Source organism: Saimiri boliviensis, chromosome 3, assembly GCF_048565385.1.
Source record: "Saimiri boliviensis isolate mSaiBol1 chromosome 3, mSaiBol1.pri, whole genome shotgun sequence".
Taxonomy (NCBI): domain Eukaryota; kingdom Metazoa; phylum Chordata; class Mammalia; order Primates; family Cebidae; genus Saimiri; species Saimiri boliviensis.
The window spans coordinates 90,980,852-91,003,452 of NC_133451.1; the positions used below are offsets into that span (position 1 = coordinate 90,980,852).

The window sequence follows — 22,601 nt, forward strand, 5'->3', positions numbered from 1 at the left end:
TTTTATTGAAGATTTTTGCATCTATGTTCATCATGGATATTGGCCTGTAGTTTTCTTTTTTAGTTATGTCTCTGCCAGATTTTTGTATCGGGATGATTTTGGTAACAGGTTGGTGTCATAGAAAGAGTTACGGAGAATTCCCTCTTTTTGTGTTGTTTGGAATAGTTTCAACAGGAATGGTACCAGCTCCTCTTTGTATGTCTGGTTTTGGCTGTGAACCTGTCTGGACCTGGACTTTTTTTGGTTGGTAGACTATTAATTGCTGCCTCGACTTCAGATCTTGTTATTGGTCTATACAGGGTTTCAATGTCTTCCTGGCTTAGACGTGGGAGTGTGCAAGTGCCCAGGAATTTATCCATTTCTTCCAGATTTGCTGGTTTCTGTGTATAGTGTTGTTGGAGTAATCTCTGATGATAGTTTGTATTTCCAAGGAATCAGTGGTGATCTCCCCTTTGTCGTTTTTTATTGCGTCTATTCGATTCTTCTCTCTTCTCTTTTTTATTATTCTAGTTAGTGGTCTATTTTGTTGATCTTTTCAAAAAACCAGCTCCTGGATTTATTGATTTTTTTAAAGGGTTTTTTGTGTCTCTATCTCCTTCAGTTCTGCTCTGATCTTAGTTATTTCTTGTCTTCTGCTTGCTTTTGAGTATTTTTGATCTTGCTCCTGTAGCTCTTTCAATTTTGATGATAGGATGTCAATTTTAGATCTTTCCTTGTTTCTCATGTGGGCACTCATGTGTGCTATATATTTTCCTCTAGACACTGCTTTAAATGTGTCCCATAGGATCTGGTATGTTGTGTCTTCATTCTCGTTGGTTTCAAAGAACATTTTTATTTCTGCCTTCATTTCATTGTTTATTCATTCATCATTCAGGAGCAAGTTATTCAGTTTCCATGTGATTGTGTTGTTTTGAGTCCTGAGTTCTAATTTGATTGCACTGTGGTCTGAGAGACTGTTATGATTTCCTTTTTTGGCATTTGCTGAGGAGTGATTTCTTTCCAGTTATGTTGTCAATTTTAGAGTAAGTGCAATGTGGTGCTGAGAAGAATGTGTATTCTGCGGATTTTGGATGGAGTGTTCTGTAGATGTCTATTAGGTCTTCTTGGTCCAGATCTGTGTTCAAGTCCCGAATATCCTTGTTTACTTTCTGTCTCATTGATCTGTCCAGTATTACCAGAGGAGGGTTAAAGTCTTCCACTATTATTGTGCAGGAGTCTAAGTCTCTTTGTAGGTTGTTAAGAACTTGCTCTATGTATCTGGGTGCTCCTGCATTGGGTGATTATATATTTAGGATAGTTAGCTCTTCTCGTTGCATTGATCCTTTTACCATTATGTAATGCCCTTGTCTCTTTTGATCTTTGTTGTTTTAAAGCCCGTTTTATCAGAGACTAGGGTTGCTACCCCTGCTTTTTTTTTTTTTTTTTTTTTTTTTTTTTTTTTTTTTTTTCTCTCCATTTGCTTAGTAAATCTTCCATCCCTTTTTGCCCTTGTTTCTTCCCATGTTTGTGGATGTATCTCCCTTTAATCTTTGAAGTTGGTGATTTCCCGAGAAATCTCAGTGGATGTCTGTTGAGGTTGGAGCTATATCTTTTTTGGCCTGTGGAGGCACTGCTGGGCTGTCTCAGAGTCAGTCAGGTTGCTGGGTAGGTGGTCCTTCCCTGGAGTTTGTTTCCCGGTGAGATTAGCCCCGCCTTCCCAATGGCGTCTCTTCCCCGGTTGGGGTTAAACTGGTGTATTTGCTGCCTAGTTCTCTGGCACGCTTCGGTTTCAGTTTCCTCATGGCGGGGCCTGCTAAGCCCATGTCCTGTTTCCCTGCTTTCAACTCTGCCTCTCTGTGGCACTGTCCGTCCCCCTGGCGTTTGTCCAAACTTCCGCTGACAACTTGCCGCACCCAGCAGGCGCTGAAGCTCAGGTCTGGTGCCTTGGCCGCAGGTCCCTGCCAACAACTTGGGCTCTGCCATCGCTCAGATTTGCATGGACAACCCATGGCGCCCCTCAGTCTGATGGGGCTCTGGTGGACCCTCGGTTGCTGGAGGGATGAGGTAAGCACAGGATCCAAATCAGAGTACTAAGGGGGTGAAGTCTCTGACCCTCCGAGTCGGCTGCACGTTCCAGGTGGCGATACCCCGGCCCTGTCTCTGTTCCCCCTCCCTGGGCAGCTCTGCCCTGTGGCTCCTTCCCAGGGCTATTTTCAGTGCCCTACTAGTCCCACCAAAGCGAACCCAGCACCTCACTTGGAATCATGAAGTCCTCTAGCCCTCTGCATCTCTTTCGCTGGGAAGTACATTCTGGTGTTGCCTCCTCTCAGACATCTTGTTGCAACCCCCTATCTTGGCGCGCCCCCCAATCTTGGCGTGCCCCCCCATCTTAGCGCCCCCCATCTTGGCGCGACCCCCCATCTTGTGCCCCCCGTCTTGGTGTGCCCCCGAATCTTGGCGTGCCCCCCCATCTTGGCCTGCCCTCAACATTTTTAATAATGAAGGAGAAAATGGCTGCTATTCAAAAGACACTTGTGCTAGGGAGAGAGAATTTTTTGTTTGTTTGTTTGTTTAGAACTATTTCTGCTGAGCGCAGTGGCTCAAGCCTGTAATCCCAGCACTTTGGGAGGCTGAGGGGGGGTGGATCAGGAGGTCAAGAAATCGAGACTATCCTGGTCAATATGGTGAAACCCCGTCTCTAATAAAAATACAGAAAATTAGCTGGGCATGGTGGCGCGTGCCTGTAATCCCAGCTACTAAGGAGGCTGAGGCAGGAGAATTGCCTGAGCCCAGGAGGCGGAGGTTGCGGTGAGCCGAGATCACGCCATTGCACTCCAGCCTGGGTAACAAGAGCGAAACTCCATCTCAAAAAAAAAAAAAAAAAAAAAAAAAAAAAAGAACTATTTCTGCAGGAAGAGTGAATTTTTAAAATAGAAACTTGGAAATGTTTCATCATTATCTAATTTTACTGCTGAAAACAATTTAAATGTAGAAACTGTTAATATCTGTACATTTAGAAACTTGGAAATAATAGAGTTTTAGAAACTGTTTGTAAAAGATCTTCCAAATGAGTAGTTTCAATATGTTTTGAACCCATTTCCTAAAGATAAAACATGCAATAATTTCTGATTAGAAAAACTGACTGATATTGGGGATGGTATATATTTTCTACCTGAATTTCAATAAACTCTTGGCATAATTTGGGATGGGATTGAAAAACTGAATATCATGATTTAGCAAGCACAACTAATGGTGCACTTCTTCCATCTGGCTGTACCTATTTTTCTGAGATAGCTCTTTCAGCTAAAATAGCCATTAAAACCAACCTGGGAATACACTGAACTTAAAACCAGATTTCTGAGCCACAATATCACAAGGTATAAAATCAAGATTTTTTTTTAATTGATGAGGTATTTTTAATCAAATTATTCTCACCAGAAAAGGCAAAAAGGTTATTAAACCATTGATAAACAATATGAAATAATTTGAAAACTATTATTAGATCTTTATCTCACCATTCTTAATTTTTGTTTTTGCTTGTTTTACAATTACATATTACAGTAGAATATTTGTTTGCTTATTTCTTTGAAACAGTCTTGCTCTGTTGCCCAAGCTGCAGTGCAGTGGTGCTATCACAGCTCACTGCAACCTCTGCCTCCTGGGTTCAAGTGTTTCTCATACCTCAATCTCCCAAGTAGCTGGGATTACAGGAATGCACCACCATAGTCTGGCTAATTTTTGTGTTTTTAGTAGAGGTGAGTTTTCACCACATTGGCCAGGCTAGCCTTGAACTCCTGGCCTCAAGTGATCCACCCACCTTGGCATCTCAAAGCGCTAAGATTACAGGCATGAGCCACCAAGCCCGGCCAAAATATTATTGAATATATATAATTAATAATTATGTAATTATAATATTTGAGTAATGTTCAAAAATTTTAGTAAGGGGTGCATGATCATAAAGACATTTGGAAATCACTATTTTAGTAGAACTAGTCCCAACATGTCTCAAATTTCTATTTACTTCTGTTATGTTGGGAGGTGCAAGTCCCTCTGTCGACTACTACAACTTGCACTTTCATTCCTATACTGCTTTGTAATCTTCTAAACTGAATCCCCCAATTCTACCTCAGCCTTTCCAATCTACCCTCAAAAATTCTGGATCTAGGATCAATAAACTTCCTGTTGTAGCTAACGTCCATAGATGTTTCCCACTGGATCACATCTCCTGGTATTGATATCATTGTGAATCCCTTCTCTTGAATCTGGATTGGTCCCATGCTTCAATTTAATCAAGAGAAAAAGGCAGAAGAGATGCCATGCCAATTCTGGGTCTAAGACTCAAGGAGGCCTAGCAGCTTCCACCTTCACACTTTTGTGAGCCCTGAGCTGCCATGTAAAATGTCCAGCTATGCTGCTGGAAGCTTCATGTGAAGAAAGAGAGACCGTGACATGAGAGAGAATTAGCCATCCTACCTGAGCCCGGTTTTCCCACCATCTCCACTAAAGCTGGTACCAGTTATGTGAATGAGACATTTTGGCTGTTTCAGCCCTATCAAAGCCTCCAATGATTTCAGCTCCATCTAACATCATGTGAATCAGAAGAGTCACCCAGCTGGGCCCAGTCAACCTACAGTATCTCGAGGGATAATAAAATTACTATTTTAAAACATCGAGTTTTCACATAGTTATTAGGTAGCAATACATAACAAAACCCTGTCTTATGTACTCAATCTTCTGGGAACTTCCCGTTCAAACTTTTGACTGTTAAGTAACTTTCCACTTGAGGACAAATTTTTACCCGGTAGTTCTGTCAAGCAACATCTGCTTTTTCCCTCACACCCCACCAACTACAGGCCCGGTACTTCATACCCATGTGATGACTCAACTAATAACCTTTCTCTCAGTTTCTAAACTTCTTAATTTATTCCCTACTCCTCCTTAACCACCTGTTCCCATGGTCACACTCTAAAACTTATAAACTCAAACACCTCTGAAATACAAATTTTATTTTATTTTTGTCTTCTGGGAGACACATAGCTAAATAAATTTTAAACATTTTATCCTTTCAGTTCACATGTGCTATTACTTGCATTGCAGCCATTCCTTGGCCACATCAGGACCTCAAATAAACAATGAAATATTATTGAGGAAAATAACACACCAGGCTGACTTATTAAACTCTTCATCAATAATTCCAAACCTCAAATGGACATTCAACACTGCCCAGCAAATACTACTTTATTTCTGCCTTAGGTTTGCAATCATAAATTTGGACACAATGGCTTCATGCTCTCTTCTCTCCTCAAATCTTCTATCTCCCGTGCCCCTTCTCTTACCTTTCACTAATGACCTCTTCTCTTGCTTCATAAATATAATCGAAGTTATTCATTGGAGACTTTCCATCTTCTTGCCATCCAATCTACCAACCCCCCTGTATATGCATGGTCTTCATTTCTGTTACAGAGGTTCATGTTGAGTGTCCTCTCAGGACCCTCACCCACTCTTGCTTCTCCAAAAGTTTTGTACCTCCAGTTATTCTGTCTACCCTGTGTCACCAACAGATCGTTTGCTTCAGTGTAAAACAACAACAACAAAGAACTTTTAAGCCAGGCGCAGTGGCTCACACCTGTAATCCCAACACTTGGGGAGGCTGAGGCAGGCCGGTCACAAGGTCAAGAGATGGAGACCATCCTGGCCAACATGGTGAAACCTTGTCTTTATTAAAAAAATACAAAAATTAGCTGGGCATGGTGGCAAGTGCCTGTAGTTGCAGCTACTTGGGAGGCTGAGGCAGGAGAATCCCTTGAACCCGGGAGCCGGAGGTTGCAGTGAGCCAAAATTGCATCACTGCACTCCAGCCTGGTGACAGAGCAAGACTCTGTCTCAAAAAAAAAAAAATCTTTTAAAATCTCATATTTCCCCTAATATGCCATTTCTCTCTCACCTTCACAGCAGAACTTCTTTTAAAAAAGTGTATGTACACAGATAATCATTTACTAGCTCTTCAAACTCTAAGTCTAGCTTCCCTTCCTGCTATTCACAGAAATTACTCTTGCTGACTCACCAACAATTTTCACATTGCCAAATCCAGAGTATGATTCTGTTGTCATCTTATTTCTCTCCCAGTTTTCCTTATTTCAGTACATGACATCTTCATTCATCCAATCACTTAAACCAGGAATTTCATAATTAGCCTGAACTCCTCCTCTACATTCTCTTCTAAATCCAATTCGTTAGCATTTCTACCTGTATTACATCGAAACCTCTTGTTTTTCTCCTTCTCCACCACAACTGCCCTGGTGCAGCCTCTGCATGTCTCACCCTGATCTCTGCAACAGCCTCCTGGAAAGCTCACCTATTTCCACTTATCTCCATAGCTGCCAGAGTGATCTTTCCAAATTGTCGGTCAGTCTATGCAGCTTCACTGCTGAAATGCTTTTGGTGCTTTCTTTTAGTATTTAGAATGAATTTCTGATTCCAAATCATGGCCTATAAGACCCATCTGATAGGAGTGTAAGGATAATATTTATTCCCACTCCACACATTTCATAGAGAGTAGAGAACTTTCTATCAACAGGAAAAAAATCATATAAACATTCCTGGTCGGGCTCGTTAACTGCCTCATCTATTCTCATTCCTTAGTACTCCTTTCTTCCCCTGAGGGGGAGAGAATTCTCTCATTGGTGAGAGGGAAGAGAAATTGAGCATGTGTGCCTTATTTATTGCGTTCTTTCTTTTAGAATGGCTTAATTCTCTCCCAGTTACTTATTAGCCTGCCCCTGGAAGGAAAGCCTGCAGTTCTGCTCTTCCTGGGACAATAGAGAGGTAAATTTATTCAGGGTGATGACAGTGGGAGGAGTATTTGGAATCCCATTTGGCTGCAATTCTCCAATCAGCAGACACAGTAATAAAGCTGCTGTTTTGATCTTTTTCTAGTGACTCTTGAGTCTCATCTCCCACCTTGATTCCAAATTCTGGAGTAGCAGAGGGCTTTTATTTACTGGCACCCACTGAAGTGCCAACTTTCACATTATTTGACTTTTTGCTGCCTCTGTAACTTCATTTTTTTCCATTCTCCTCTGTTTACTAGGGTTCAGTTACTCTAGCCTTCTTCAATTTCCTAAAACATAGCGACGATTTTCTTGCTGCACTTCGCACTTGCAGCTCCCTCTGCCTGAAATGTTTCTCCTCTGGCTTATTTGTGATTGGCTCTTTCTTATGTTTGGGTCTTAAATTAATTATCATGCTGCAAAAGCGGCCTTCTTATGTACAATGTTACAGAAAGGTGCTTCTCCACTGCCATTTTTGTCAATCACAGCTCCTTATCTGCTTTTCTCACAGTACTTACCATATCTTTATGTGTGGTTTCTTTGTTAATTTGCTTGTTGATTGTCCTCCTCACTCAAATGTAGTCAATGAGGAAATAGGTCTTTCTTGTTCACTATTGTATCTTCAGGACTTAAATCACAGTAGGCTAGTAATAAGTAGTTGTTGAATATATGAATGATTACATGGAACCAGCAATTTAGAATTAATACCTGGTTTTCTGACCTGACAATTACAAAGTATTTCAATTCATTTCTATGTGATTTTTTTCATATGTCAGTGTTTTGTTCTCAGAAAAATAGAAATTGTTTTTATTTTTACCATAAAAATCAAGTTCTAAAAGTGCAGATGCCTTAGAGAGATGTTTACTTCAAGAATACAGGGGTCAAGTTAATGATGTTTATTGAAAAATTACATCATGGAACTTTTATTATGTTGTAGAAAGAAAAAAAGACATAAAAAAAATTTATGGTATACCTGAAAAGACAGAAATGTGTGTCAATGACACATTAAAAAGTAAGAAAAGTCTATTTTCCAGTACAATTAGAGAAAGTTAATAAATTTATTAAGTAAATTCATATGTACATAGTACATATGTATCATCTATACACATATTTTCTTAATTTACAAAAATTGGAACACAATAAATTTGATATTAACTACTGAGGTAAGCAAAAGAATGCCCTGCTTCACTGCCCTAAGATGTCCGTATGCATGTCCTAATCCCTAGACCCAGTGATATGGCACCTTATGTGGAAAAAGGGGTTTTGCAGATATGATTAAGAAGGATGGGATTATCTTGGATTATTTGGGTGGACTGGATATAATCACGAGGGTTTTTATAAGGGAAAGAAAGAGGCAGGAGAGTGAAAGATGTGATGACAGCAGCAGAGGTCAAGTGATGCAATTGCTTGCTGGCAGGGGCCACAAACCAAGGAATTCGAGCAGCCTCCAGAAGCTGAAAAGGGCAAGGAGACAGATTCTCCCCTAAAATTTCCAGAAAGGAATATGGCCCTGTCCACACCTTGATTTTAGCCCAGTGAGATCCATTTTAGAATCCTGACCTTCAGAACGGTAATATAATAAATTTGTGTGGTTTGAAGCCACTAAATCTTGGGTAATTGTTATAGCAGCCATGAGAAACTAATACAACTACATTAAGCAAACTTTATTCAGCCTTTAGTCTTTTAGAATCTTGTAGCCCCTCAGGATGATCATGTGAGAATCAATTATTAGTGAACTGAAGGTAAGTAGACATGCTGGTTAATGAGGCTTTCCTATTCAGAAGGCTGAATAAGCCAGCTTTTATTAAAGAATTTTTGTAAACTCTAAGAATTGCTTGGATGGGCACAGTGGCTCATTCCTGTAATTCCAGCACTTTGGGAGGCTGAGGCGGGCAGATCATGAGGTCAGGAGATTGAGACCATCCTGACTAACACAATGAAACCCCATCTCTATTAAAAATACAAAAATTAGCCAGACATGGTGGCACATGCCTGTAGTCCCAGCTACTCGGGAGACTGAGGCAGGAGAATCACTTGAACCTGGAATGAGCTCTGAAATGACAGATCATTATTCTCTGAGCTGATATCACTCCTAAGAACCCTTTAAGAACTGAGGTGGGCAGAATGGCAAAGCCAATTGAAATGATTATAAAATAGGCTAAATATTATTTCAAGAATAACAAAACCTATGTCTTAATCAAAAGTATCTTTGTTAAACATATATTAATAAAATGATATGACAGTAATGCAGAGATTCTTTTTACATCTGTAAATTTCAGAGTAGGAACAAATATTAATAAATCATATTTTAAAGGCATGAAACTCTTGATTCAGATAAAGATATTTTATAACATTGTATTGTTTTTTGATGGGTGGAGGTCACACAAAATATAAGGCATTTTCCCTGAACACATTTATCTGCATATTATTTTGGCTGTGAGGATCTGAGCCAGAGAGGCTTAGATTTTACTTCTGCTTTTTTAACTTACTAGTTATAGACCCTGAGTTAAATTATTTAATCTCTGAGCATTTTTCATTATTTGTAAAGCTGACATAATAATACCTCATACATAGCACTGTTATATTATTTAATAGTAATATATGAGAATACCTGACACATAAATAATTCCACACAACCTCTAATCAATCATCAAGCCAATATCACTTTCTTTGCTTTTAAAGAAGGGGTTTTACCATGTTGGTCAGGCTGGTCTTGAACTTCCGACCTCAGGTGATCCGCCCGCCTTGGCCTCCAAAGTGCTTGGATTACAGGCCACCAATATCACTTTCTTAATATTTCTTAAGACTGTCCATTACTCTCTAACCCCACTGCTTTTATGTGCCACTGTTCAGCTCACATCTGGAATATTACAAGAGTCTCTTAATAGTCTCTCAATCTCCGGTCCACATTCCATTCTTAGCCATTTTCTACTTTGCAACTACTAAAATGTAAATTTAACAATGTCACTTTTAACCTTAAGACCCTCTGATGGCTCCCTTATTCCCTTCGGATTATGTCCAATACCTCAGCTCAGATGTCAAGGCCCTGCAAGATTTGATCCCTCTAACTTCTCCACTCTTGTCCGGTGACCTGCTCTCTTTTCTTACATCTTTGCATGATTCATGCTAGCCAGAATATACTGCTTACAGGTTTCTCAAAGATTCAAACTTCTGCCTCCAGGCCTATGTACATTTAGCTCTCTGCCTACTTGACTAGTTGACTCTCTATTAATCCCTCAGGTCTCTGCTCAGATAGCATCTTCTCCAGGAAGCTTTCTATAATAGAATTAAATGTTATACCCATATTCTTCCACATTGCCCCACTGTGGTAGTTGTAGCACTATATTTTAACTGTTTACTTCTCTGTGTCTATCACTATACTCTTTCAGGGCCAAAAATTCACCCTGTATGCCTAATTCCTAGACAGAATGATGCATCTCTCAATATTACTTAAATTACAATAATTACTAAAATTATAGTATCATAAAATAACAATATGACTTTCTTTGATGCACTACTTCTCCTCCTTCAATACTGTTTTCACCACCCTATTCCTTTTCTCAAGAAGATTTCAATGCTTTCTTATTTCCTAACTTATCAGGTTTAAATCCCTCTGCCTGGCTTTTTCAGCCCCTCACAATCTGTTCTTCATACTAAATTTTTAATCTTATTTCTCAAGATGACACAATATGTACCCCTCACCAAACTTTTTTTTTTTTTTTTTTTTTTTTTTTGAGACAGAGTCTCACTCCTTTACCCAGGCTGGAGTGCAGTGGCGTGATCTTGGCTCACTACAACCTCTGCCTCCTGGGTTAAAGTGATTCTCCTGCCTCAGTCTCCCAAATAGCTGTGTGCTACCAGGCCCAGCTAATTATTGTATTTTTAGTAGAGACTGGGTTTCACCATGTTGTCCAGGCTGGTCTTGAACTCCTGACTTCAAGTGATCCGGCTGCCTCAGCCTCCCTAAGTGCTGGAATTACAAGCGTGAGCTACCACACCTGCCCAATATGTACCCTTTTTAATGGTCTTCTGAATATGACATATTGGTGCCTTACCTCTTGCTGTTTCCCTGTCTTGGAGTAAATTATTTTCTTCCCATCCTCTCTCAAAAAATTTTTATATATTTTTCAGGCATGTTCTCCTTATAAAGCTATCTTTGACTAATTTTTATTTTTTTAATACGTTAGCACTCAAACTTAGAAGATTTTCTAGAAAAAGGAGACTTTTAAGAGAGACTGGTCTTACTCTCTTGCTTTGCATGATATGTACTTATAGCTATTTTTTATAGCATCTAGCACAGTGCTGAGCTCAGAAGAAATGTTCAAGAACTATATGACTGATTTTAAAGTGGTATGTCCCATCTTAAAACTGTATATAATCTAGGTCTGTAGTTGCTTGAAATATGTAGACATTAGTTTGAGGTGACAGTCTATGAAAACAATTTAGATTTTACAACCTTTAGAAAATGGTTAAAATATTAAATAAATGGGGAGTGGGAGAGAGAGATTACATTGAGGTTAAGACATTTCAGTTGTTCAGCCTGGACTAACTTGACCTCACCAATGAAGTCTTTGAAAAGTAAACAGTTTAGGCAGAAGGCTGTTCACTGCCAAATCATTTTCTATCACTGCAGAGTTCAGTAAACTACTCCAGTGAAATTCCCTTAAGTGATATTCAGAACATGTTGGTGAAGAGGAGGCAATCAGTTCCCTATTATACTTTTAAAGAACATTCTCTCCTCTCTTTCTAATTCTTGTTGCCCCTCCCAATACATTTCCTCTAAAGAATTTAAATCACCTTCTAACCTCTTTAAGCTTACATGCATCAATGAGGTAAGTTATAAGTCTTGCCAAAATGTACTGCTTCTGATCTTTTCTACAAGACATTTTCCTTCATACTCCTCCACTTAGCTAATCATGAACCAATTTTCAATAGAAATTGTTAGTCAAATAAATCTGTGATACTTTATAAATATAACATTTCCTAGATTGAAATGGAAAGCCTTTGCATTGGGCCAGAACTTCCTTTGTTTTGTAGCAGGCCTGATAAAATCCTGACCATTGCCTAACCTACAGTATGGGTATTAGTAGATTAATTTTGGAAGAGTCTCTTGACATCAGGAGAATATTTCCTAGCTATTTCTGTAATCAATGACTGGAAGGATCATCAGAATAATTTTTGTAATATATAAGGTTTTTGTGGGCAGAGGCCATTTTATTTTTTATAATCCCTAGTGCATATCATAATGCCTGGTACATAGTAGGCACTCAGTAAATCTCTATGAACTAAATTTGTGAATAAGTCAGTACAAATACTCCACCCAGTAGAGGACTCAGAGTTTAAGATAGAAACAACAGAGAGCAGTTGTCATCATTATCATTATAAATATTTATTAAATACCTAATTTAACTTGGTGGGGATACGAAGTGGGGATATGAAGTGGGAAGAAGTGTTGCAATTTTAGATAACTAGAGAAGAACTCATGTAGGTAACTTTTGAAAAAAGAGATAAAAGAAGAAAGTAAATGTTAGGTAGAAATAGCCCATCCCCCACATCTGGGGCCCACATCCAGCAGGCCTCTGGAGGTTGGTCTGCCCAGCAACAGGACTAGCCAATCGCCTTCCTGCATCAGCCCGCCAAAACCCGTACACGCCCCGGCATCAGCCCGCCAAAACCTAGCCAATCCCCTTTTGCCACAAGGCTCTTCCCTCTCCTTTGTTTAACCTCCACCAATCACTGCACGACACCTCGCCTAAACAGGCCTCCGCCCCTATAAAAACCCTCTCCGGCAGCTGCTGGGTGCAGCTCAGCTCCCCTCCCGCCTGGGTTGCCTGCAGATCCCAATAAACCTGGACTCGGCTTAACAACTCCTCGCTCTCATTTGCTTTGGGAAGGGTCTCTGCGGGTCGCACAGTAAAGACATGAGAAAGAAACATTATATTCTTATAATAGAACAAGAAAAGAGAGGGGAAGGAGGTGCCATTGTGTGTGCAAGGGGTAGGCAATACACCAGTCCAGAAGTGATTCACTTCTACGTGTAACAATCCATATTGGTTCTCAGCATTAGGATTCAGTATATGCATGAAGCCTGAACAACCCTTTGGTTTCAATTGGCAGGAGGGCTAAGGGGATGGCTTGTAGATTGAGGCAGAACAAAAAGGCACTTAAATTAGTGTCAGGTGGGACGTAACAAAACCACTTAAGCTGCTTTTGCTAATTTCAATGCTTACATCCAAATGATAGGAAACACTATGAAATTATTGTAGTATGTAATTAGATAAGGAAGTAGGAAAAATAAAGCAAGTTAACTTGAGAATCTGGAAGAGATAATGAAGGTTAAGGAGAGATGGACAAAAAAATGATGAGCAGCAATGCAAAGGCCCAGGCTGGTCTTCTGGGGTATAATAAAATGAACGTGTAACATGGCAGATGTGGAGGCAGTGAGTAGGGCTGAGGGTGGGGTTTGCACTGGTGTGTTAAGAGTTGAATTGTGGCCGGGCGCGGTGGCTCAAGCCTGTAATCCCAGCACTTTGGGAGGCCGAGGCGGGGGATCACGAGGTCGAGAGATCAAGACCATCCTGGGCAGCAAGGTGAAACCTCGTCTCTACTAAAAATACAAAAAGTTAGCTGGGCATGGTGGTGTGTGCCTGTAATCCCAGCTACTCAGGAGGCTGAGACAGGAGAATTGCCTGAACCCAGGAGGCGGAGGTTGCGGTGAGCCGAGATCGCGTCATTGCACTCCAGCCTGGGTAACAAGAGCGAAACTCCGTCTCAAAAAAAAAAAAAAAAAAAAAAAAAAAAAAAAAAAAGAGTTGAATTGTGAACCCCTCCCCAGTTCATTTTTTTTTTCTTTCGAGACAGGGTCTGGCTCTGTGGCCCAGGCTGGAGTGCAGTGGTGTCATCTCAGCTCATTGGAACCTCCACCTCCTGAGTTCAAGCGATTCTTCTACCTCAGCTTCCCGAGTAGCTGGGATTACAGCATGCCCAGCTAATTTGTTTAAATTTTTAAAAAATTTTTTAGTAGAGATAGTGTTTTGCCATGTTGGCCAGGCTTGTCTCCAACTCCTGACCTCAAGTGATCTGCCGGCCTCGGCTTCCCAAAGTGTTAGGATTATAGGCATGAACCACTGTGCCTGGTCCCAACTAATTTTTTGTATTTTTAGTTAGAGATAGGGTTTTGTCATGTTGGCCAGGCTGGCACGATTCTTAAGTTGAAACCCTAATACCTAGTACCTCAGAATGTGACCGGATTTGGAAATCGGGTCATTGCATATATAATTAATGTTCATGAGTTCATAGTGAAGAACGGTTCGCCTCTAATCTGTTATGACTGCTGTTCTTATTAAAAAGGGATATTCGAACACAAAGCGCACAGGGAGAACAGCCATGTTCTGATTGGAGTTATGCTGCCACAAGCTAACAAACTACCAGAAGTTAGGAGAGAGTCCTGGAAGAGATCCTTCCCCAATGCCCTCAGAGGGAGCACAGCCCAGCCTTGCCTATACTTTAACTTTAGACTTCTGGCTTTCGGAATTGTGAGATAATAATTTGTTGTTCTAAGCCACCTGATTTCTGGTATCTTACAGCATGCCCCAGGGAACTAATTTAGTGTGATTATTTTGAGAGGCAAACAGGAAGATCACCCTTAGAGAGTGAGGTGCCTGCTGGTCTTGTGCATCAGAAAAGTCCCATATCTTCGACTTCAGTAGTTAGATTGTATTTTTCTGTTTTATCAAACCTTTTTTTAAGTACCGTTTTTGCTTTAGAAAAATCCCATAAAACCTGCTCTTTGCCTACTAAATTACAGGGCTCCTTCTGATTTGTGTGCCCGAAATACTAGTCATCAAGCAGAAACTGATGACTGTGAGAATGAGCGACTAATTAAAAAAAAAAAAAGTCCTTTCTCCACATGGGACTGACCTAGCGAAAGTTGACAGGGGAACCTCACTTCAGCTATCTTTCTCCCACAGGTTGTACTGCTGTCTGTGCCCTCTCTTCTGAAGGACTGCGGTCGCTGCAGCGTCGGAGAGCGACCAGATTCCTCAGCCCACTCGTAGAGGGGCCGGGGCAAGATTCGTGTGCAGAGAAATCGGTTTCCTCCAGCCTCCTCCCCCCAGGGCAGAGGACCGAAGCCAGCCCCGGCCTCGCGCGCATGCCCGGTGGGGAGGGCACGCTCAGTGGGAGCGCCCTGCTTAGGTGCTCCCCGCCGCCGAGGTGGGGGTGGTGGGAGCGGGCGGCAGCCCCGGGATCGCAGGACCTCCGCTGGGTTAGCTTGGCGGTGCCGCAGCCAACCCCGCAGGACGCTTATTTTCAAGCCTGGGGAACGTTGCTCCTCCCGCTTTCATAGACAGCGGGTGGAGCACGACGGCACCCTGGTTAAAGGGCCTTTCCAGCGCCCTCCAAGAGAGAGAACGACACGCTCTCCGGGAACATGCTGGGGCGGGCGCTCTCCTCGCTGCCGGGACCTCTGTTTCTAAGCTGGCCACAACTAGAGCAGCTGTAACTGTCCCAACGACACGCCTGCCATCGAGCGCCCTCCCGGCGGCCGCCCCTCGGCCCGCTGCCCAGCGGGCGTCCTCAGTGTCCCCAAGAGGAGCAGGCCTCGTCGCCTACACATCCTTTCCAGCTCGGTGTCGGGGCGTCCGCTTTGGCTTCCCACCACCCCTCCCGGCTCTGCGGTGGCCCAGCGTCTCCTCGGATTAATTCCGGCCTGTGCGGCCGGGTTGTCCCGTAACGAAAGCGGGCCCAGGTTCCGGGTGGATCAGGGTGCGGAAAGCAAGGCAGCGGTGAATCGTCTGCTAGCAGATCGGACTCAATATCCCCATTCCCTGCTTTCTCCGGGCCCACCCTCCGCCGCTAAGACGGCCACCACCAGGCTCCTCAGCGGCGGCTGCAGCCGCTCCGCAAACACACGCCCACCTGCACGCTCAGCCTCACTCGCCACCGAGGGAGGGGTGGAAAAGGCACTGAGCATGCTCGCTGGGGAGGGCGGGGCGCTCTCGGGCCGCGAGTCCGGGCCGGCGCACTTCAGGCCGGCTCCGGCGCCTCCGCCGCCCTCCCCCTCGGAGCCGCGCCCGCCGCAGGCTGCGCTCGCCAGCCCCGCCCCACCCCGCCCCGCCCCGCCCCCCGCCGCTCGTCCCCGCCGCGGCCGAGCCGCCTGCAGCAGCACCAGCTGCTCCTCCCCGGCGGCCGCCCCCCGCGGGTCCCTCCCTGGCTGCGGGAGAGACGGAGGTAGAGAGAGGACACGGACCCGCGCTGCCCGCACCGGAGACCTTCGCCTCGCCCCGCCAGTTCCTCACCCTCGGGGAGCAACATGGGTAAGTCATCCTTCCTCCCCCGTCATCGCCTGACATTTTTTCCTTTCTCGGCGTGCTGCAGGGTGGGAAGCATTTTAAGCGCAAAGTTGCCGGATTTCTCCAGTCCCTGGGTGTGAGACGGAGGCCGTTCCTCCGGGGAGAGTCGGCGCACGCGGAACGCACGCGGGGCGCCAGGGCTGGGAGGGTCCCGAGCGCGGGCTGGGGTGGGGTCGGCCGCGGGCCGGACCGCCGCCCGGCTCCCCGGCACCTCGCCGCCTCGCCTCCCCTCCTCCATTCTTCCTGCCGGTGCCCGGGCACACGGAGCCTGCCTCGCGGGCTCGCATCCGCGGCTCCATCCCGGTTTCTTGAGAGGCCACCCGCTTCCTTTACCCCGCGTCTGCTGAGCTCTAGGCTCGGGTCCGACCACGGGAGAGACCACTTCGTGTAACTTCCTTCTCTGTCAGTGCGACCTTTCCCCGTCGTGGAGACTCATCTTCCCGGGGCGGGGAAGTGGAAGTAAGTAGTTTGTGAGGGAGATCTTACCACCTGCACGGACATTATTTTCCAAGGGAAAGAGCGGACAGCCTCACAGGTTAAAGGAATGACTTGTCAGAGGCCACGAGGAACGTGAGGCAGGATAGAGCCGCTAGCTGTTGAATTAGTGCTGGGTGACTACAGTATGCAATATTCCTGTGCTCAGCCTGTTTTCAGGATTCCTTCGTCTGTCTTCTGTAGCAAGAAACTGCTCCCTGTAACGTTGTTACCGAACTTACATGCTAGTTATTCGTTCCCAGCGTCCCCCTGTCTAATCTGCATAATCTGATTTTAGTTCCTTTGTATTTATAGTTAATCTGAAGAGATTGCTTTGGATGAGATATTTAGGAGCAAATATATTTTATTAAACGATATATAAATTTAACCTAATTTTTTTTACATCATATATTGCTTACCTGTTACATTCAGTAATCACAGAAACGTCTGATGAATGCTGTCATGTAATTAAGAGCTCAAAGTTTCTTTTAATAGTAGCGACTTGAACTAAGTTCCCCAGTTTGCTTCCACTTCTATCTGTCATAATTTCCTCTTTTTAAAATTTGCTCCCTTGGCATCTGTCAACTGGGACTTTTCCCACCCCCCTGTGCGAGTTATTTAAAGCGAGATGAATGTGGTCCTTTCATTTGTTAATACAGTGCTCAACACGTTCAGAGTTAGATCGTGCAAATCAGAATCTTCAAGAAGTATCTAAACCTAAGAATGGTATCCATAGAGTTTCCTGGGACAGCAAATGCTTTGATCCCAACCTTTCGCCATATATCAAGAGGCCAGGGTTGACAGAGGAGGTGGTATGAATCAAGAAAGGTCTAGGGCTCTGAATTTTATTTTCAGTTGTTAAGTTGTTTTTCTTTTATGTGAGGACTCTTGATATGATTAACAAATTTCTGTAAAAATTGAGTGGCCCATTTATATGTGTCTACTTTTTCTCTTAAAGTAGAATTTTAAATAACGTATTAGATTATTGGACAAGCTGTGTATTTCCTTAGAACATACACATGTTAAGGTATGTTTCCTTTGAACATAGGCACGTTTGTCTGTGTATGTTCAAAGGAACTACACAGTATATCCAGTAACCCTATCTGAAACTGGACTATAAGTTCAAGTTTGGCTTGTAAAATACATTTTCCCACGTTTCCAGGTGAGCCTCAAACAATCCATTTAACGTTTTAACATAAATGTTAAATTCCGTACATTTTCAGTGGAAAAAATCCAATTGTTATGACGCTAGTGAATAAAAATACCTAAAATAAATGAAATTACTTAAAAATAATTTTCAAAATCTTTAATGCTATTGCTTGACTTTTTAAAAAGGGCCAAACAGAGACCTATTTCTCATTTTGAAGCCATTTCAGATACTATTAATCTCTCTTCATAGCACTATTTATTTATACCTTGTTAGAAGCTTTTTTTTTTTTTTCTTCTGAGACGGAGTTTCACTCTTGTTACCCACGCTGGAGAGCAATGGCGCGATCTCGGCTCACTGCAACCTCAGCCTCCCGAGTAGCTGGGATTACAGGCACGCCCCACCATGCCCAGCTAATTTTTTGTAATTTTTTTAGTAGAGACGAGGTTTCACCATGTTGACCAGGATGGTCTCGATCTCTTGACCTTGTGATCCGCCCGTCTCGGCCTCCCAAAGTGCTGGGATTACAGGCTTGAGCCACCGTGCCCGGCCTAGAAGCTTTTTTTTAAAATTTATTTATTTATTTTTTATTTTTTTATTTTTTTGAGACGGAGTTTCGCTCTTGTTACCCAGGCTGGAGTGCAATGGCGCGATCTCGGCTCACTGCAACCTCCGCCTCCTGGGTTCAGGCAATTCTCCTGCCTCAGCCTCCTGAGTAGCTGGGATTACAGGCACGCGCCACCATGCCCAGCTAACTTTTTGTATTTTTAGTAGAGACGGGGTTTCACCATGTTGACCAGGATGGTCTCGATCTCTCGACCTCGTGATCCACCCGCCTCGGCCTCCCAAAGTGCTGGGATTACAGGCTTGAGCCACCACGCCCGGCTCGAAGCTTTTTATCACTTACATAATTTGCCATATAATGGAATTGTTTATGTGTGTGTGCTATGCATTTAATCATGAGTCCCAGAAGATGAAAAATGTCTTACTAATTTTCATGTCCCCATAGTGCTTTTCAAAAAGGAATTCAGTAAATCTTTGGCAAATTGTTGAACTTAAAACCACCTATTATTTGCAACTTTTGAACCTGAAGGTATAGTCTCTGAACAAACATTTGGATTGGTACATATTATGGAGTTGGGGGATAAGCAGAAACAGAAAGGTATAATTGTACCATGGCCTCCCAGCATGCTGTAGGTAGGTTTTGAGTCAACCTCAGGCAAGCTGTTTCCTTCTAGTGATGATGAGCATTTTTTCATATGCTTGTTGTCCTCATATATGTCTTCTTTTGTAAAGTGTCTGTTCATAGTCTTTGCCCACTTTTGAATGGGCTTGTTTTTTTTTCTTGTAAATCTGTTTTAGTTCTTTGTAGATTCTGGATATCAGCCCAGCTATTTCCTTCTAAACTGTTTTCAAGGGTAAGGCAGTTTCATGTATGATCAGTAGGTACATACGATAATTTAAAATTGAAACCTTGGAAAACAGCTTTATATCTGAGTCAAGGAAGATAGTGTAACAATTCATGCACACATAAGAAGATATACTGATTAAAGATGGGGGAGGGAGAAGTACCTTTTAATTTGTCTCAATAAATAAATAAGATGATTTTTAAAGATACTCTCGGCTGGATGTGGTAACTCATGCCTGTAATCCCAGCAGGAGGCCTAGGCAGGCAGATCACTTGAGGTCAGAAGTTTGAGACCAGCCTGACCAACATGGTGAAACCCCATCTCTACTAAAAATACAAAATTAGGTGGGTGTGGTGGTGGGCACCTGTAATCCCAGCTGTGAGGGAGGCTGAGGAAGGAGAATCACTTGAACCCAGGAGGCGGAGGTTGCAGTGAGCCAAGGTTGTACTATTGCACTCCAGCCTGGCAACCAGAGCAAAACTGTCTTAAAAAAAAAAAAAAAAAAAAAAAGATATTCTCATGGCAATAATTTCTTATACAAGAGAGTGAAAGAAAATTCCTTTATAACTTTATGGCTATATCTACTATTTTATGTATATGTTGTATTTCAAATTCAACACACATTTAGTATTTGTTGGATATCAACAGTATGCAATGTCCTGTACTGCAGTGTACTGGGAGGACAGAGATAAAATGATGTTCACGCTTCAAGTTGTTTAGAATCTTAGGAACAATATGACACATACACAAATTATAATAGAAATAAATATGTAAGTATATAAAAGACCTTTACATATATTATAGATTCAAGGAATGGAGAGAAGATTTTAGAGAAATGGTGTTATAAGAACCAAAGGTAGGTTCAACTTCCTAATGAGATTGTTAATCACAATGGAGTTGGTCTGGGGTTGGAGGAGAAATGACATAAATGAAGATAGAGAGATAGGAAACATTTTAGGAGTTTCCAGGATATGATTAAATAGCATTGCTTGGCCAGAGCAAAAGGTAAGGAAATCGTGGGTAACAGACATAAAAAAGTAGTACAGTAATTGCTAATGACCAGATAATGGAGGATCTTAAATGCCAAGCTGAAGAATAATTTGAACCTGGCTTACCTATTGAGAGACCACTTAACATTTTTTTTTTTTTTTTTTTTTGAGACGGAGTTTCGCTCTTGTTACCCAGGCTGGAGTGCAATGGCACGATCTCGGCTCACCGCAACCTCCGCCTCCTGGGCTCAGGCAATTCTCCTGCCTCAGCCTCCTGAGTAGCTGGGATTATAGGCACACGCCACCATGCCCAGCTAATTTTTTATATTTTTAGTAGAGACGGGGTTTCACCATGTTGACCAGGATGGTCTCGATCTCTCGACCTCGTGATCCACCCGCCTCGGCCTCCCAAAGTGCTGGGATTACAGGCTTGAGCCACCGCGCCCGGCCAACCACTTAACATTTTTATGCAGTTAAGTGGTAGATCGCATGTGTGGTGTAGGAAAATTTGTCAGTTGAGTGCAGGATGGATTAGATGAGAAACTAGAGAACACTTCCAAAGATGGTTGTTGCAGTCTGGATGAAAATGTTTAATGTCCTGAACTAGGCTGTGGCAATGGGAATAGAATATTGCAAACAAAGAATAGGATTTACTTGGCAACGCATTGAATATGGAATTGAGAGTCACAGGTTTTAGCCTGGATGATAATGAAGATATTAAAATCTCCTAATATATATTCAGTTAACAGAAAGAGGAAACGTAGATACTCAATTTTGGACCTATTACGTTGAACTTTTCTGTCCATTAGTCTCTACTTCTTAATGACAAGGATGTTGTTGTATTAGGATTTGAATACATTTCTAACATTAGTGTCTGGCACATAGTAGCTATGTAGAAAAATTTGTTGACTGACTGAAACGAGGTGAAAAATAGTTAACAACTATTTTTGTTAGTTAACAACTAACTTTTGAGAGTACAATTTGAATTAGAGATCTGGAAGTTATCCACAGATATCCTGAGGTGATATTTGAAGTTAGGTCAGAGGATGAGAGTCAACAAAGAAAAAGAGGAAAATTGTCCATGGTAAGAATCTTGAGGGATGGAATTCCTTAAGTTTTCCATAGTTAGGGAAAAAGGAATGGTATGATTTGACACTGAAAAACGAGTGAAAGACTAGAATTGGTATATGGTTGTTTTTAAGAAAGAGTGAATAGTCAATAGTGTCTGTTTTTATAATAGGAGGGTAATAAGGACTGAGAAAAGGCTGAGTGCTTTGGTTAGGATATTACCCAGTATATTTTTCTAAAAAGCAACCTTAAGAGGGCTAGTAGATATGGAGGTCAGCTGTAAAGACTAAATGAATAATGAGTAAGTGGAAACAGTTCACTAGGTATAGTCATGCTGTATTTCTCACCTTGTTTAAGAACTGTGAGAAAACATAGAGTTTTAAAATTATTTTTAACTCACTCTACATGACAGATACTATATTTTAGAAAATATTTAAAAATTTTAAATGTTTTAATTTATAAATACTAAATAAAATTTTTTAAGTGTTCCATTTTACATAGAATGACGTGCTGTTTTCTTGTCTGAGAATAATTTTTAATTTCACCATAGTGCTTCACATTTCTTTGACATTTCATTTTTAATGTCTTTGTGACTTAGTATAGTACAACTTTTATTTTTATAATGTTATGCAGAATGAGTCTAGAATGATTTTGTAATTTTGCACGGCATTTTGCCTAAATAATACTCTTTACTGATGCATAGTTTTATCACGTTTAGACTTTGTGAATTTGAGACTTCTTTAGATTTTGATTATGCTTCTAATTATATTTTTATTTCTTGGAGTTGTATTTTTCTCTGTAGATATGTATCAAACTTATAGTCATTTTATTTTGCCTGTGTTTCTAAGTCCAGAAATGGTTTTCATGGCTAAGTAATAAATACGAATTTTGCCTGATCTTGCAAGTCTAGCAGAGTGATAAAATATTTTTGAAGGTTCATAATTACTAAAATTTATGATTTCAAAAAAGCATAGATGATAGATTGATAAATTTAAAATTTTTTCTTATGTTGACATTATACCTGTTTTGTCCATTTTTTTTTTTTTTAATATGGGAAAAGGGCTGAATTCACTGTCCTTGGTAGTCATATTCTGAAGTCCATACTGCTGCAATTTGAAAAGGTTTAATAGCCTTAATTCTTTTTAAGAACCAAAGCAATTTTGCTTTTGTAGTGGAATCTTGAACTTTCTGGGTGACTTCGGGGAAATAGTGTGGATGCGCTATTCCTGATCACCTGAAATTGAACGTGGCAATTCTGGAGATATTGGTGGCACTAACAACAGCCATCAGAATTACCTACATTTTAATATACAGTCATGAGCATCAGGAGGAATGAAGGAAGAAGATCTCCT

At 41.8% G+C, this 22,601-nt stretch overlaps 1 protein-coding gene and 1 long non-coding RNA gene across 5 annotated transcripts in view; both read left to right on the forward strand.

The window, feature by feature from the left end:
- LOC141584020 (uncharacterized) overlaps positions 1-15,788 on the forward strand; it is a 97,404-nt gene extending 81,616 nt beyond the window's left edge. Inside the window, exon 4 of the long non-coding RNA XR_012516883.1 lies at positions 14,780-15,788. This is a non-coding gene — a long non-coding RNA (uncharacterized LOC141584020). The remainder of the gene's footprint in view (positions 1-14,779) is intronic.
- Positions 15,789-15,931: 143 nt separating this feature from the next.
- Positions 15,932-22,601, forward strand: part of RAP1GDS1 (Rap1 GTPase-GDP dissociation stimulator 1) — a 191,143-nt gene continuing 184,473 nt past the window's right edge. For all 4 annotated transcript variants that reach the window (XM_003929532.4, XM_010340132.3, XM_003929533.4 and 1 more), the window contains exon 1: positions 15,932-16,126. In XM_003929532.4, the coding sequence (XP_003929581.1) occupies positions 16,123-16,126 (4 nt within the window). In that variant the 5' untranslated portion in view covers positions 15,932-16,122. The remainder of the gene's footprint in view (positions 16,127-22,601) is intronic.